Genomic DNA, 17,620 nt, shown 5'->3' on the forward strand with positions numbered 1-17,620 from the left:
TATTGGTAGCAAAGCCACGGATTAAAGCTTAATGCAAAAAATGCATCATCATTCCCTTTGTGAAAGCTGACATCCCTGCTAGTTACATTATAGACAGTATCCCTCTAAGTGTAGACCCTGGTGCATACTCAGGTTGATAGCAATCACAATTTTGACCATCACATACCCACAGTAGTAAGGAACTCCTTTTATGCTGCACATCTTACAAGTAAAGGCATTGCATCTACATCTAAGGATGTTATAATGGACCAATAATAGACTACTATGCTCCGTTTTGAATGTACCTCACCAGACACCTGCAACAACTGAAGACACCACAGAGGTTTCTCACCAGAAAATTACAGGTGCACAAAACTAGTCTTACGTGGAAAAACTGAGCACCTTGTCATTGTATTCTGTCTCCCACAGGTTGCTAAGGGGTGACCTGTGCCTGGCTTACAGGGTAGTCTCTCACCCAGCCCTGATGGAAATGCTGCACATTCTTAAGTCAAACTGCAGAAGGGTCACTCATGCCAGGGATCTTAACTTAGCCTCGTCACTATTCTTATGTGCATTAAGAAGACGTTGAGGCTTGGATGTTCGTTTAAGTAGTTCATTGTATACAAATACATCAAGATGGATGGCTGGAACATTAAACTTACACAAACTAACTAACTGGCTACATACTTGGATGCTCACACACTGGCTGTTCACTCTAAAAGGCACTCACATCTCGCACATGCTCAGTGGATATAGGTATGTGCTTACTGACTGAGAAGCTTCTTAAAGATGTACACACATACTAATCTACACCTCTAATATGAACAGGTCATGCAGGAGAGGTAGATACATCTCCCAGAGACTGCCACTTCTCTGGAAAAAGCTTCCAATTCACGTGAAACAGATCTCCTCCCTGACCCTCTTCAAATGCAACCTAGATCAATGGATGGGTGACCGCAAACTCATTCCTGAGGTGGTGCCCATGTCCCTTCTGGACAGAGGAAGTCAGTATTATTAATTACCACAGACCCTTACCTCTGCGAACTTCATTAACCTAACCACCAACAACGAGGGCAACTCAGGATAAATAAGACATGCATCTGGAGCATTTCTCCCCAAGCCTCCGCTGAAAACAGGATCTGTGGAACCTAGTCGGACATTCCCGGTCAACAAATGTTAAATAAAAATAAAAATAAATAAAAATAAATAAATATGGCTAGGCTTCTATGCGCTCTAGGGCTAATAGCTTAGTAACCACCTATGAACCTGTAAACAAATATTCCAACAGGGATTGATAAGCATAAAAGAACAACAGATGGTAACTCTTAATTAATTCCGATCAAAGAAGTAATATTGTCATAAAAAGTTGGAATTTTCTAGTAAAGACAGGATTTGATACATGTGACCTTATGCTATCACAGCAGAAAGGAAAAGGATCAAAAGAAACAAGAAAATTCAGAAAAGGAGATACATATCAAAGGATTCAGTGCTAAATGAACATCTATTATGTGGCCCTTTTATTTTCTAACAACGAGGCATTAATTTACCTCATTCTCATCGTGTGTGTACTGACATCTAGTCCAGATTCAGATTTGCTGTAGCCAGGACTGTTTGTAAGCTTCTGAGCCCTTTCTGTGTTGGAGGGAGGCCTTCTAGCTTATCAGTGGGAGTGGTAGGCACTAGGTAGCCTATCTACCACAAGAGGAGTGGTTTCTGGCCCATAAATTGTAGTTTATTGGTTGTTTGGGCAGTTTTTCCATCACTTTCAACTTTCTCATTTAAAAGCCCACGTCTGGGCTTTTCCCGCCTTTCTTGTAACTAGTCTAGTCCAGATACAGATTTGCTGTATCCAGGACTGTATGTAAGCTTCTGAGCCCCCAAGCCTTTTTGTGTTGGAGGGAAGCCTTCAAGCTTATCAGTGGGAGTGGTAAGCACTAGGTAGCCTATCTACCACAAGAGGACTGGTTTCTGGCCCAGAAATTGTAGCTTACTGGCCATTTGGGTAGTTTTTTCCATCTTTTTCAACTTTCTGGTTTAAAAGCCCACATTTGTGCTGGTTTCCCACCTTCCCTGTAACTAGTCTAGTCCAGATACAGATTTGCTGTCTCCAGGACTGTTTGTAAGCTTTTGAGAGGTGCCAAAGTCTGCTCTTAAATTTTTCCCATAGATCTGCTAGTTCTCTCCTCTCCTGCACTTTTACTAGCTTATTAGTTTAGCACTTTACCAGACTTTTTGCAGCAATTATTGTAGCACACAAAAGTGCTACTAGCACTAAATGTTCTACAAGGAAAAAGCTCCAGTACTTATTATTAATGTCCACCCCTCCAGGCATGTCTAAAGGTCAGTTCCCTGTGCTTTCTCCTATTAACCTGGTGAACTTCGGCATCATGAGACAATGCAGCAACTGCTTCATGTACACTGACAACCCTCTCCTCTTACCCCCCAACATTCATACTTGCGAGAGATGCATTATATATTCAAATTGGAAGCCACAAACTCTCCAGCCAAGACAGGAATAGCTGGTCAAGAGGAGAAGGTCAACACTTGCACCACACCACATGGAACACATAGCCCTCCAGAACACACACCAGCACCGCCTTCACATAAAAACACAAACCACACAACCACTTCATGGAGGCTCTCAATAAAAATCTACCCAAACAGCAGAGACCTCCAAGGCAGAAACAGACTCGACCACCACAACACAACACTAATCACGAGGCACAACTCTCCTAAACACTGTGCCACTCAACCAAAGCCGCTCAGGCAAAACAGCATGCCCAATACACTAGTCATAGGTGACTCGATAGTGAGGCACACTGATGTCCCACTTCTACTCCCCAATAAGGAGAAAAAAAAATGAGCCAGCAACTGTAAGCTGCAACAAATATCAAAACATATTTATTAGATTACATAAAAAGAACAAAAACAACAGACCAGTTTCAGCTAGAATGATTTCTTAGCCTTCATCAATGTTGAAAACAGAAGCATTCATTTGTTCCTTTTAAACAGTAATACAAATTAATTACATACCGTGATTGGTTGTCTCATAAATATTCATTTAGCCCGGGTGGAAAAAGTCCACCCAGTTTAATGATCCATTTTTTTCTCTTTTATATCCAATATAGAGTGCCATCCCGCTTTATTAGATCTCTCACCTAATATTCTGTCAATAATCATAAAACTGAAAGAGGCTGTAGGGTGTTTCATAGTATGCTTATAAAAGGCATTGCTGTTTCTCTTATGTTTAATGTCACTTAGATGCTCAGAGATCCGCAATCTAAGTGGCCTGGAAGTCTGTCCTATGTAAAATGCAGAACAACTGCATGAAGCCAAATAAACTATCCACTCACTACTACAGTTGGCAAAGAAATCAATATCAAAAACCACACCACAATGTCTACTACAGAATTGTTTAGACTTGGTGACCTTAAGCTCAATGCCAAAAAATGGATCGTCATCCCCCTTGGGAAAAACCCAATTCCCTTGAATTAACACATCAATGGTAGTCCAATGAACACAGAAGGCATTATAAGAGATCTGAGAACACATGTTGACAGCAACCTCTCTTTGGACCACCACATTGCCACTGTGGTCAGAAAGTCCTTCTATGTGGCACATCTCATTAATAAAGGTTTTACATCCAGGAAGAAAGAGGTCATTGTCTCCCTCTACTCTTATCTCATTAGGTCAATCATCAAGTACAATTCCCCATTTGGCATGAACCTCACTAGATGCCTGCAACAACTGGAGAGGTCTCAAAAGTACCTCACAAAGAAGATACTAGGCCTTAAACACGTCCGACATGGACAGATTCAAAAAAGCTCCAGGCGATCTCTGCTTGACTTACAAAGCCATGTCTGACCCAGCTCTATTAGAAATGCTACATCTAAAGAAATCCCAATCCCTCCACACCACACACTCTAGAGACCTCAACCTCATTACCACAATCAACAGAAAATACAATTGTCTACACTTACCATAAATGTAGATGTTAGAGTGTATTCACTGTTGCAGTCATTACATTTGGGTTATCTGCTTGCAGTAGCCCTCAGTCGGCCTGATTAATAAAGTCTTGGGTCCTACGTCAGTTGCGGTCTCTTCTTCCGTGACGTCAGGTCATCAGGGGTATAAAACATGCAGCAGACATCATTACATCAATTTTTCTTGCCCCAGATGTCAGGTGCCCCCCTAATGGGAAGCAATTAAATCTATAAATATACAAGGTTATACCTCCAACAAAAAAGCAAATACACCAAAAAGCTTTTAAGCATTGAAAAGGAGAGAAGAGATATAGCCAAAAGAAGTCAGGGGGCTGGAGGGAGGGTAACCAGGACTGCAACAGTGAATACACTCAAACATCTACAATTATGGTAAGTATACACAACTGTACTATGTTCTTCGTGTTTCACTGTTGCAGTCATTACATTTGGGTAGATTCCCAAAGCTAAGAATGGAAGGAGGAATTCAGATAGCATTAGGACCAGTTATAAGGCCCTGCAAAACTGCAGTGGCAAAGCCAGCTCTGGATTTAGAGAAAATTGGCAAATGTTAACGCTTAGTGAAAGGTAGCAGCTTCTAGGATGCCCCTGGTAGGTACGCCTCTGAGAAAGGCTGTAGAGGTAGATGCAGCCCTGGTTGAGTGGGATTTGATCCCCTGTGGGATATGGTTTCCATGGTGCTTATAGTAGAAATTAATGCAATGGCCTATCCATTTGGAGATGGTTTGCTTTGAAATGGCCTTCCCCTCTGTCCCTGCAGCAAATGTAACCAGCAGTTGTTCAGATTTCCTTTGAGGTTTATTCCTGTCCAAGTAGAATCTAAGTTATCTGTTCTGTGCACATCTAAGGAGTGCAGTATCCGTTCCCCTTTGTTCTGTGAATTAGGAAAGAAGGTTGGCAAATGAATGGACTGATTAAAGGCCACACTGGATACCACCTTTGGCATGAAAGAGGGATTGGTCCTGAGGGACACCCTGTCTGCATGAAAGATGATGAAAGGCTCCACTGCCATAAGGGCCTGTAATTCAGGTATCTTTCTTGCTGAAGTGATGGCTAAAAGAAAAGAGGTTTTAAAAGAAAGGAATTTTACCAGTAGCAGCTGGTTCGAAAGGAGGAAGAGTGAGTTTCTTCCAATACAATGTTAAGGTCCCAGGCTGGAGTTGGAGCTCTCCTGGGTGGTCTTAAATTTTTGGCCCGTCTGAGGAACTGCTTGAGCAGTGGATGAGAGAAGAGGGGAGGTTCTGTGTTATAATGAGCTGAAATGGCTGATGCATGAATTTGTATTGAGGGAAAAAGACAGTCCCTTGTGAAGCAACTCTGTTAAGTATTGTAAAATCTGAGGTAAACTGGGCGCTGCTGTGCTCAATCCTTGAGATTGGTTCCAGGCAAAGAATCTTTTCCATTTTTCAGCATAAGATTTTCTAGTACTAGGCCTCCTTGCCTCTAAAATGACATTCATCACTGGTTTACTGAGGAATGGTAAAGGAGAGCTTAGGTAATTAGTCAGGCTGCTAGGTTCAGTGTTTGAAGTTGAGGGTGCAGAATCCGGTTCTCCTGCTGAGACAGCACAGTAGGAGTCTGAGGCAGGTACCATGGGGCCAACAGTGACACACTGCGCAGTGTTGGTGAGGTCAGTCTGCTGGAATCAAAATCATCCTTTCTTTGTCTTGTTTGATCTTTAGTAGCACTTTGGAGAGCAGAGGCAGAGGAGGAAAGGCATGCTGAAGGACAGAGCATCCACTTTCCAAACTTGTCTGTGGGGAGTCCTTGCGCAAAATTTTTCCAATTGATAGTTCTGGGGGGAGGCAAACAGGTCTATATCTGGGCTCCCCCATTTGCTTGTCAACATGTTGAAAATCCTTGGTTCCAGTTTCCACTCGTGTGGGTCCATGAGGTTTCTTCTTAGTCCGTCTGCCAGTGTATTTAGTTTTCTTGGCAGGAATTGAGCTTGTACATGCACTTGGTAGCTCAAGGCTGTGTTCCACAATGCCATGGCTAGTCTGCAGAGGGGGTAAAGAATGTGTAGCCCCCTGCTTGTTTATGTGCCACATAACAGAGGTGTTGTCAGTCTTTACCATTAATTGTCCTGGAAGAATGTGGTCCTTGAAGGTTGCCCGAGCATTATGTACAGCTAACATTTCTTAATGATTGATGTGAAGGTGCATTTGAATTGGGTTCCATTTGCCCTGAATGCACTTCCCTGCCAGGTGCGTCCCCCATGCATAGTCTGATGTGTCTGTTAGGGTTTGGGCGGCAGGGGGTAGTGTGAATGGTAGTCTCTTGTTCTGGTGGCAGGCCTCTGTCCACCAGAGGAACTCTAGGCATGGGCAAGGAATGATAGGAATCATTGCTTCTAGATCTTGAGAATGTTGACACCACAGGCTTTTTAGATACCATAATAGTTTCCTCATATGCAGTCTTGCATATGGAATTAGAAGAATGCAGGAGGCCATGAACCCCAAGGCTTGTAGTATGTCTTGCAGATAGCAGGGTTTTTGTGACCACTTGTTTGAAACAGGTTGTCAAGTGAATTTGTTTCTCTGGCATGAGGCAAGCCATTTGGGAAGTTTTATTCAAGCTTGCTCCCAGGAATATAATTTGTTGACAGGGTACCAGGTGTGATTTATTTTCGTTTGTGGTGTACCCCAGACAAGTTAGCACTCTTTGTACAAAAGCTAGATGATTCAAAAGTATTTCCTGGTTTTCTGCCTGAAATAGACAATCGTCCAGGTATGGGTATATCTGAATATTTCTTTGCCTGCAGAATGCAATGACTGGAGCTAGGCACTTTGTGAATACCATGGGAAAAGTAGATAAGCCAAAGGGCAGTGCAGAGAACTGCGTGTAGCCTGCTTTGAAGCGTAGGTATCTTCTGCAAGATTCCCTGATTGGGGTGTGCAGGTATGCTTCCTTTAAATCTAATGTTGCCAACCAGGCATCTTTGCTTAGCATAGGAAGCAACTTGATTTTTGGAATCACCAAAAAGGTGTTTAGAGTAGACAGGTCCAGGACAGGACGCCATGAATTGCCTTTTCTGGGCACCAGGAAAAATCTCGAGTAAAAACCTTGTCCCTTTTCCTCTTCTGGTACCAGCTGAATAGCCCCTATGCTTAAGAGAGCGAGTACTTGCTTTTGGGCCTCTGCCCACTGATTTGGAGGTAGACTCGGCCAACTGCTTGGAGTTGGTAACGTGTGGAAGTGAAATCTGTATCCTTGGGACACTATATTTAAACCCCATTTATCCTGGGTAATGAGTCCCCAAGTTCTTTGCATGAAGTGCAATCTTTCCCCCCAAAGGGGCAGTCAGTTGAGAAGTGCTTGGAAGTTTTAAAAATAAGTCATTGAGACAGTTTACCATAAGGGGGAGTTTTATTACTCCCAGATTTGGAAGTGGAGACCGTCCACTGCTTAGTCCTGTGAGTCCCCTGGGACTGAAGCCTGGGTGCTTTGCTGGATCTGGGTTTGGGTTTGGACTGAGAAGGTCTGGAAGAGGCAGGAAAGGACCAATTCTTAGAATGCCAATGCCTACTAAATCTTTGTATTTGTAAAACATCTTTAACAGTTTGCACAGATTTAGCTCTTTCCTCCATCTTTTTAAGAACTTCTTTTGCCTTGTTGCCAAACAGGTGGTCCTGATTTAAGGGAGCATCGAGTAATTTTGCTTTAACATGGTCTGGCAAGGATTGCTCCTTAAGCCAAGCATGCCTTCTAAATACAGACCCAGTTACCGCAGCCCTGCAAAATGCCTCTAGTGAATTAAAACCACATTGCAATATATGTTTACCAACTTGTTCAGCAGAATGCATTAAATCCTGAAAATCCTTATTTTCAGCACAATCAGGAATCAACATAATTTTCTGTTTAAGCAATCCAATAATATGCTGCTGATACTTTAACACATGAAACTGGCAATTCAAGGCTCTAATGGCCAAAGTTGCAGAAGTGTATACCTTCTTACCCCATCTATCCAGTGCCCTGGAGTCTCTATCAAAGGGGGTAGGATTTTTGGCAGTAGTAGCTTTAATGCCCTTGGGTCCCTGTGAAACTGTTTCAGGATCGCAGTAGGATTTTTGAAAAGGAAATTGTGAGAGTCAGGAACCCTGTAATATCTATCAGGTTTTCTGGAAGCAGGAGGTAAAGAGTCAGGGGCCATGCTAGATTCCGAAAAGGCATCATCAACAATGTCCAGTACAGGAGGTATAACTAAAGGCCTGTGCTGGGGCAGGAGTAAGAAATCCCTAAGCCTCTTTTTAGAATCAGAGAAATCCTGACTTTCCCAATGAAAATGCTCCCTGAGAGTATGCAAGGTTTCACCAAAAGAGAGAGCCTCTGGGGAGAAAGCAGAGGGAATAGAGTCCTCAGCATCAGAATCCTCATAGGTAGATAAGGGTAAATCCTGGTCATCATAGGAAACAGAAATTTCAGAATCCTGATCAGAAGTATCATAAGCAAACTCCGTCCTAGGTCTCTTAGAGGGGGAAGGTTGGCTTCCCCTGATTAAAGTAATAACGTCTTCAGCCATTCTTATCATTTATTTTTTAGGCATAGAGGCCTGACCACGCGGCCTGAGTGTTAGTTTTCTAGGCATGGTTCGAGTTTTAGGCCTTGAAAAAGAAGATGGCGCCAGTTTGATATGCAAGTCAGTAGGCCTGAATACACCCTCAGAAGTCAGTGCTTGCACAGCAGCTCTGGACCCATCCAAGGTAGAGACATCCGCAGGTTCCACAGTTGAAGCATCTCATGGCATACCGGACTCTGAATGGGTCTCAGTAGAGGCCTGCAAATCTGAAGTAGCGGGTATCAGGGCCTGTGAAAGCACCTCACTGAGTACCGGCGAACTGGGCGGCCTGTCTCTGTCTTTATCTTTGCGTTTTTTCGGAATGTCAGTACTTGAATGGCTTACTGAAGACATAACAGGATAATTGAACCAAGCACCAAAATATTTAAAAGTGCAAATATACCAACGATGGATAGTTTGTGGTTTAAATAAGGCACAAAACCGAAAGCGAGGTACTTCATGGTCAGGGCCTAGGCAAGGAATACAGTACGAATGAAAATCTTTATGAGGTTTTTGCTTTCCACAAGAAATGCAATTATTTACTTTTACTGACATCGAATTAGAGCAAGAAGAAGTTTCCCCAACAGGGTATTTAGCTTTTAGTTGAAGACTTCAGTTCTGAAACTCGAAAACGAAAATTTCAGGAGTCGGCCAACTGGCACTTGCGAACTGCTTCTGCTTCGGGCACTACACGGCAAGAAAGACTGATGTAATGACGGTGGCTGCACGTTTTATACCCCTGACAACCTGACGTCATGGAAGAAGAGACAGCAACCAATGTTGGACCCAAGACTTTGTTAATCAGGCCGACTGAGGGCTACTGCAAGCAGATAACCCAAATGTAATGACTGCAACAGTGAAACACTAAGAACATCAGGCTGGAGGGACAAGTTCATAACCCAGAGACTGCCCATGCTATGGAACAGACTTCCCATACATGTCAAGCAGAGCACCTCACTGGCCCTCTTCAAGAGAAATCTTGAGTGGATGGGAAATAGAAACTTCACTCCAACGCCTCTACTCGACAGAGGCACTGGGAACTAAGGTCGGGTGACACGATGTCAGGGTAATCCTATGGGCTACGCTTGTAAAGGCTCCAGGGCCATTAGCCTAGTACACAACTATGAACCTATGAACCTACGAAGAAGACTGGGAGAATGAAAGAAATTTATTTTTTGAGGAGTAAATAAACCTTGAAGAAATGTTTTCACATACTCTAAAACAGTTTGCCTGTGTTTCTTTATCAACTAAATGAATTCACAAGGTAGCAACAGGGCTAAGGACCAGTTAGACTGTAGTTACTATTTTTTTCTAAAGGTAACTGTCTGTTCAACAATTTTACTTATATTTCCCTGTACAAAGGCATATGTTTCTCTATATTTAACTACCTGTGCGCTTTGTGCAATTAAGTATTTCATTATTCAAATATAATTACTTGTGGCTGGCAGATTATTGAAGTGGGAAAGGGTAAATGCAAAGAACTGGTAAAATACAACTGCTGATATCCATCTTATAAAGAGTGACTGCTTTTATTGCTGTTGCCATAAAAATAATATGATATGGTTGACTTAGATTACACGAGTTCAGCAACAATGACATTGGAGTGCAGGAATGGCCTGGACAATGGCAGTGTGGTATCAGAGAAGCAGGAAGGGGTGATGGCACTGTTAAGGAATTACTAGCCTCAACTGGAAATGACTTTATCTGTATGAAATAGTATATGCCAAGATATAATCACTGTTAGCAAGATAACACTGCAAGACAATGAGCAGACTCCACTAACACAAATGATTATCCAATATGTTCCCTTGGCTGATGTGAGCTCTTAGAGTAAAGGAAGTCCCATATCAGTCATACTAACTTACTTATTCCGCCCCTCCACAGGCAAACTGGTAATGGCCACTGTCACTAGATTGCTCACACATCCCAACATATTCAATAATCTGCATAAACTGACAGCTGCCTTTGAAAAAATCAAGGACCTCTTGCTGCAGTTTTCTCATTCTCCATAAAAGGTTACACTGTACCAGAAAGCAAGATCTCACACCCATTCCATGAGAACGGCAAGTCAGCCAAAGCATCCCCCCATCCCCCATGGCCATCTGAGACTCACTCTACTATTCAAATGTGAAATGGTAAGGGCTAAATGTCATGGAATCCTTCTGATCAAAATGAAGTTACACCATAATCTGAATGTCTTTTTGCAAGGAGTCATGATAATGTCCCTGCCTTATGATATGATGAAGTCATTTAAGACCATGAGCTTTGAATAAGAACATGAGCATTTAAAATGTCTAAATCTAAGTTGTTGGAAACACCAGCATTAATCCACCAGAATGTTTACTACACACACAGAGATGACAAATGCTAACAGTATACTTTCATAACATCCATTAGGATTTTCACTGCAAAGATCTACTGAAAATTACTCTTAAATGTTGTATGAATGAAACAAATGAACTCATTTTCAATGCAGTGCATACTTTTTAATATTATATAAGAACTGCAGCAGAAAGCTATACTAAATCTGTACCAAGACTCAGAGAAGGTTCACTACCCAGCTTTCAATTTAAAGTGCTACTCACTTCTAATCCTTGGCATTCTTCCTGTGTGCATCTGTATGCAAAACCACACAAGTGCAAATCATGACTACCAGAATGGAATCGGACATGTTCTTTGCCAACTCTCCAAAATGCTAACATTAAGGCAGTGAAAGCCCCTACATGGCTCGGTTGTGCCTCATATGAAACAGGCGAGACCTCAGGGGAGCAGTGGCCAATGTGTACAACTGTAGCAAGGTCACAAAGGGGGAATTATTTTTACTTTACTCAAACTTTATTCAAGAAAAAGAAGATGTGCACATGCACAACTACAGTGATTCCAATAACAGGAATTAGTTTGCTTGCTTTGTCAGGTTGGTTTATTTATTAAAACTTTAAAACTGCAAACTTGTTACATAAGCAGATATGACGGTGCACCCTCAAACACACTTACTCACTGTGGAAGAGCCTACTATTCTCCCAATGTACTTTGCTACCCCCCCCCCCATAGCTTTCAACTTCTTTGTTCAGGAATCATTAGTAAAAAAAATAATAGGAGGAGACAAAAAATCAGAGTCAATTCTTAATTATTATTCTACCTTTAAAAGGAAAAACATTTTTCTCCTTAACAATAACTGAAATTTTGATGTCTGATTAATGATTTATCAATAAAACAATTTTATGATGGGCAGGGCAAAATCAGGGACAACTATTGGCTAGGCCCCCCTACAATCCTGCTGTCTGCCATGTAAGTCATTAATCAATCCAAGCTAAACGATGTTACAATAAGATATATTTCTGGACCATAGGCTGTTGAATAAGTATATAACAATAACAGTTTTACTGAGTAAAAAACCCACACAAACAACTTCTACAAACTAGAGAACACAGCTTAGAGTCCTAGGTCTTTAAAAAAACAGACATTTGTCTTCCTTGTTATCGCAATGCTACTGAATTTCAATAAAAAAATGAAAGATCTTAATCCAGAAATGCACCTTGATTGTGGTGATCCCCAACTGGACTGCTGGTCTTAAGTTGTGTCCAAGATCATCAAGAAAGATGGATTCTTCAGGCTGAACTTTCAAACGCTTTAAACAAAGTTCATAAATACGAAGATCTGGTTTACATATACCTTCCAAGCATGATTCAACAACCTGAAACAGAAATTATCAAATGGTCACCTTTTTTATACTTTTGAACATCTGGTGGCGACACCCTTTCAACATTTTCTGTGCAAAAAAGTTACATGGTTATTGTTAGATAACCAAGACTGTTAAACTTGCATTGCATTTTTCCTCAGCTCTTAACTGTTCTAGCAAAGTCAAATTTTTTTACATGCAACATTTATTGCACTCTACAAGAAACACAGAATAAACAATGCTAAATTGTCATCTGGCTTTCAATACAAATTAATTAAAACAGAATGTCCAGCTTTCAATTATCTGGAGTTTTACAAAACACGAATAAGCACAACTGCCTATCCAAACATATTTTTCTTAACAGTAGATTAACAAAATGTTACTTAGACTAGCTGTCTGTATCTGACACTAAGACCACACAGACAGTGAGAAAAAAGGACTAACATAAGATATATGTAGATACACTAATGGCTAATAATGTCTTAAAGTAAAAAGCAGTTAATGTCCCATGCTAAATAAAAAATACAGTGACCAAGTCACTATGGGTTGCAATTATGACGACTTACAGGTCAATCTCTAAAGTGAAGTGTAGCATATAAAATATACAGAACAGACAGTATACCTAAACAAATTGGCTAGGCTTAAAATGGCTCGCAAGGGCAGTTAGATTAGTACTATCTAAGAACTTATCAACGCCAGAAGTCTAAACCTCAAAATGCAAGCACTCGAGGCTCTCCTCAGTATGGAGAATATTGATATCTGTGCAGTAAGAGAAACATGGTTCAAGGCTCCTGAGAGCACCCCAGCACTACCAGGCTATACCTCATACCATGCTTTTTGGCCCCAAAACTCGGACCGAACCACAAGAGGAGGGGAAGTATCCATATTAATCAAAGATACCCATACCTCCAGGCTAGTGGCACTGCACGAAGCATCTGAGACCATCCATGTGCAACTAACAGTGGGCAATACTGCCTTCCAGTTTGTAGCCTGCTACAGACCACCCTCCCAAACTCAGGAGCCCCACTCGGCTTTCCTGAAGACACCGGAGAATATGAAGGTCTCTCCAAACACCATTATATTGGGTGACTTTAACTACCCAAACATAGACTGGGAGCACTACTCAAGCCCCAACACCCTAGCCCAACGGTTCCTAGAATTTATAAACTCAAATGCTATGGAACAACATGTCACCACTCCCACAAGAGGGGAAAACATATTGGACCTGATCATCACCAACATGGAGACTCTATGTTCCATACCAGAGGTATACCCCTCACTGGTAAGATCTGACCATAAATTAATCACTTTGGACATCCATATCCCGTCCCCACCCCCAGCAAAGGAAACCACGGCCAAAAACTTATCAAAAGCAAACTTCCCACTTCTCAAAACCGAGGTGGAATTCTTCAAAGCCCCAGGGCCAGTGGAAAATACGGCCCAAACCGCATAATCCTTTACAAACGCATTCTATGGATACCTACAGGAATGCATGGATTGTGCTATCCCAAATAAAACCAAGACACACTCCTCCAAAGGCAGAAGACCTGTCTGGTGGACCCTAGCCATAAATAAGCTGTACAACAGGAGGAGGAAGCTACTACATGATAGAGCAAAATCCCTGAAAGGGAAGACAGCTCTGATCAGTACTAGCAAGAAACTACGATCCCTCATAAAATCATCTAAGGCTAGCTTCGAAAGAAAAATTGCACAAGATGCTAAAGATAATCGCAAGGCTTTCTTTAGTTATGTCAGAAACCTTGGTGGAAACTCCCAGATATGCTCTGAGTTAGTGCAAAATGACAAAAAATACACTGAACCACAGACATTGCCAACATCCTGGCAGACAGGTTCAGTGCAAACTCCCCCCCCCTCCCACCCAAATGAGCAAATGACTACCCCAACAGAGTGTAGCCTCCCTGACATCACAGATGCACAGGTGAGAGCTGCCCTCTCCAAAGCAAAAAACACAGCATCAATGGGACCGGACGGTGTCCCGGGCTGCGTTTTACATGAGCTCCAAGAAGAACTGAACCCTCACTTAAAATCACTGTTCAGTCTCAGCCTTACAAAAGGATATGTACCCAAAGAATGGCATACAGCAACAGTGGTCCCACTCCATAAAGGTAGTGCCACAACAGACTCCGGAAACTATCGCCCTATAAGCCTAACTAGCCTGGTCTGCAAAGCTATGGAGCGTTATCATCATGGAACTCATAAACAAAGACAATGGGAACCTCCAAACACTGGATCCTACCCAATTCGGCTTTGTTAAGGGCAGATCTTGCCTCTTGAACCTAGTCAATTTCTTTGAAACAGTCACTAAGGTCATAGATGAAGGGAAGGTAGTCCACACAGCCTACCTTGACCTTGCAAAAGCCTTCAACACAATACCCCACACGGGCATCATAAATAAGCTCACCAGTTTAAATATCAACCCCTATGTCACAAGATGGGTTGCAAACTGGCTTAGGGATAGAACCCACATGGTCAGAATTGCAGGTGCCATGTCAGACTCTAAACCAGTTACAAGTGTCGTCCCACAAGGCTCAGTCCTGGGACCTCTCTTGTTCGGTATATTTTTCTCTGAGGTACAGGCTAACACAGGAGGACTATGGCTGACAACGTTTGCAGATGACTGCAAACTGGGGGCCATAATCGACTCGCCGGCTGACACAAGCATCCACCAAAAAGGTCTCACAGAGACGGATAACTGGTGCCAGAGCCATGGCCTAAAGCTAAATGCCAAAAAGTGCATAGTCATCCCCTTTGGGAAAAACAAAGTGCCCACAAATTACCACATAGGTGGTAATCCATTAAGTACGGAAGAAGTAATTAGGGATTTGGGGACCCAAGTAGATTGCAATCTCTCCTTTGATAATCACATTGCCAAAGTGGTTAGAAAGACATTCTATATAGCCCACCTTATCACGAAGGGGTTCACATCCAGATCAAGAGAGGTCATTGTGCCCCTCTATTCATCACTCATCAGGCCCATAATTGAATACAATGCCCCGTTTGGGATATACCTTACCAGACACCTGCTACAACTAGAAAGACCCCAAAAGTACCTCACACCAAGAGGATCAAGGGACTCAAACAGATGCCCTACGCAGTTAGGCTAAAGAAACTCCAGATCTACTAGTTGCTTACCGCCTACTCACAGGCGATCTGTGCCTGACGTATAAACCCATGTCCAACCCAGAATTAATGGACATGCTCCACCTCAAGAAATCCAAATCCATCAGAACTACATGCTCCAGTGACTTAAACCTCAGCACAGAAATAAATAGAACATGCTGGAGGGAAAGAGTCATATCCCAGAGGCTCCCCTCACTCTGGAACAAAATCCCAATCCATGTCAGACAGAGCCCCTCAATGACCCTCTTCAAGAAGAATCTTCACATTTGGATGGGAGATCGTAAATTTACCCCTTGGATCTCTTCTGTGTCACTGCTAGGCAGTGGCACGGTAAACTAACCTTAAATGGTCTATCTTCTGTGACCTACTATACAGAGGCACAATCAACTAATCTAAGAAGGGTGGCGAAAGCCAAACACACTCTGGCTAGGCCTGTAAATGCCCTAGGGCAGATAGCCTAGTATCAACCTATGAACTTATGAACCTATTTCATATTGTATCAGGAAATGCAAATGATTTCCTGCCCTACTCATAACAATCCAGCTTACTCTGTGAATGCTTTTCCTACATCAAGGCATTTTCTTACATTTGGCTTACATCTCTATCATTACTGCTGAATTAATGTTGTTGGATGTTTTGTCTCTCCTCCACTAAACCACAGTGATCTATATCTATCAATTTTGGCAACACTCTTGCCATTCTTTTAGCTAGTATAGGCATAAACCCTTAATCATGGTTTAAAATCGAAAATGACCTATATGAAGCTGGGTCTAATGGGTCTTTACCATCTTTAGGTATTACAGTTACCACAGTTTTCTTCCAGGATGTTGGATCTTCCCGTCCTTTTAAAACAATGTTAAACAAAACCTTCCAGATTTATCACTTTTTCCCTCCTAAATTACAGACTTCCACAGGAACACCATCTGATCCTGTAGACTTTCTGCAGAACGATTATACATTCATTACCCATTTTTCTCTCATCTCCTCCTATCGTAACGGTTAATTTTTTAGCCTCATCTGCCTTGAACTTTGGCATATTTAAGTCTAAATATAATTCTAATATATTTTTTCTTATGTTTCCATTTGTTCTCTTTCCTGATTTCCACTTTGTTCATTATGCAAATTTTCACAACATTTCTGAAATATCTCTAATTCTTCTACAGGATCTCTGGTTATTTTTCTTCTTATTGCCTCCTTAAGTTTGGTGACAGCTGTTTATACTTTCCCTTGCCTAAGTCATTGTGCTAAACGTTTTTGTGCTCTGGAGTTATCATCAAAAACAGTTGCTTGACAGCAGTCTTTCTAAACTCGTGCATATTATCCAGATACTTCCTTATTTTTTTCTTTAGCACTCTGCAGATGCACCTCTTCTTGTTCTGTGGGATTTCCTTATTTTACAATACTTTAAACTTTGTCAGCTCCTCTACATAATTCTTATTACTTCTTAACCATATCCAATTTCCTTTTGTTTCTACCCTGTTTTTAAACTCCACTTTCATTTTACCACACTCACTTGCTATAACCTCTGTAGTACTTTCTATCACTCCTAATAACTCCTGGATAATTACCATTACCCATTCCTTAAATTTCTCTCTTTTTAATATGTAGGTGGGAAAGCACCAGTGTTTCATCTTTACTTCATTAACCTGCATTTTTATCTTGGTAATTACTGGCACATGACATTAAATACCTATTGGATGTGTACAAAGTTCTCAATTAAATGGACATGCTCCTGTGAAATATAATTTCTGTCAAGTCCACCCCAGTTATTGTACCTTGGGGAATAAAGTGCAACTTCTCTCCAAGTTCCTACTACTTAATTTGTGTTTTCCACTCCAAATAGTTTCATAAATTTCTTCAGAAATCTTTTGTTAGCTCTTCCCTTCTAGGCCCCCAAATACATGCTCATTGTTGCAAATCAAGTTTCCATCCCCATCTAATAGTAATATTCCCCGCTGACAACTGATCATCTCTCTCAAAATGTTCTTAAGCTCCGTACTAGCAGTTTCTGGTGGAATATAAATACATGCTAGTGTAATCCTCCTCCCTTACCAGTAGCCCCTTACTATCACAACTCTACCATTACTATATTTTTTCTTCTTCTATCATTATTGGAGCTCTTCTACCAATTAATATAATTCCTCCAGTTTTCCTTTGCCCCCAATATTCTGCTGAATATCCATTATAAAATCTATTATCAAACTCACATGCTCATTTGTTAGTAAATGTGTCTCCTGTAGCATTGCTATTTGCACTCTGTAT

At 41.6% G+C, this 17,620-nt stretch overlaps 1 protein-coding gene across 1 annotated transcript in view; it reads right to left on the reverse strand.

Moving 5' to 3' along the window:
• ACAD10 (acyl-CoA dehydrogenase family member 10) overlaps positions 1-17,620 on the reverse strand; it is a 1,588,826-nt gene that overhangs the window by 1,324,517 nt on the left and 246,689 nt on the right. Inside the window, exon 5 of the mRNA XM_044068620.1 lies at positions 12,074-12,232. Coding sequence (XP_043924555.1) covers positions 12,074-12,232 — 159 coding nt within the window. The remainder of the gene's footprint in view (positions 1-12,073; positions 12,233-17,620) is intronic.

The sequence above is a fragment of the Protopterus annectens genome, chromosome 4.part0, assembly GCF_019279795.1.
Source record: "Protopterus annectens isolate FY-2018-M chromosome 4.part0, PAN1.0, whole genome shotgun sequence".
NCBI lineage: Eukaryota > Metazoa > Chordata > Ceratodontiformes > Protopteridae > Protopterus > Protopterus annectens.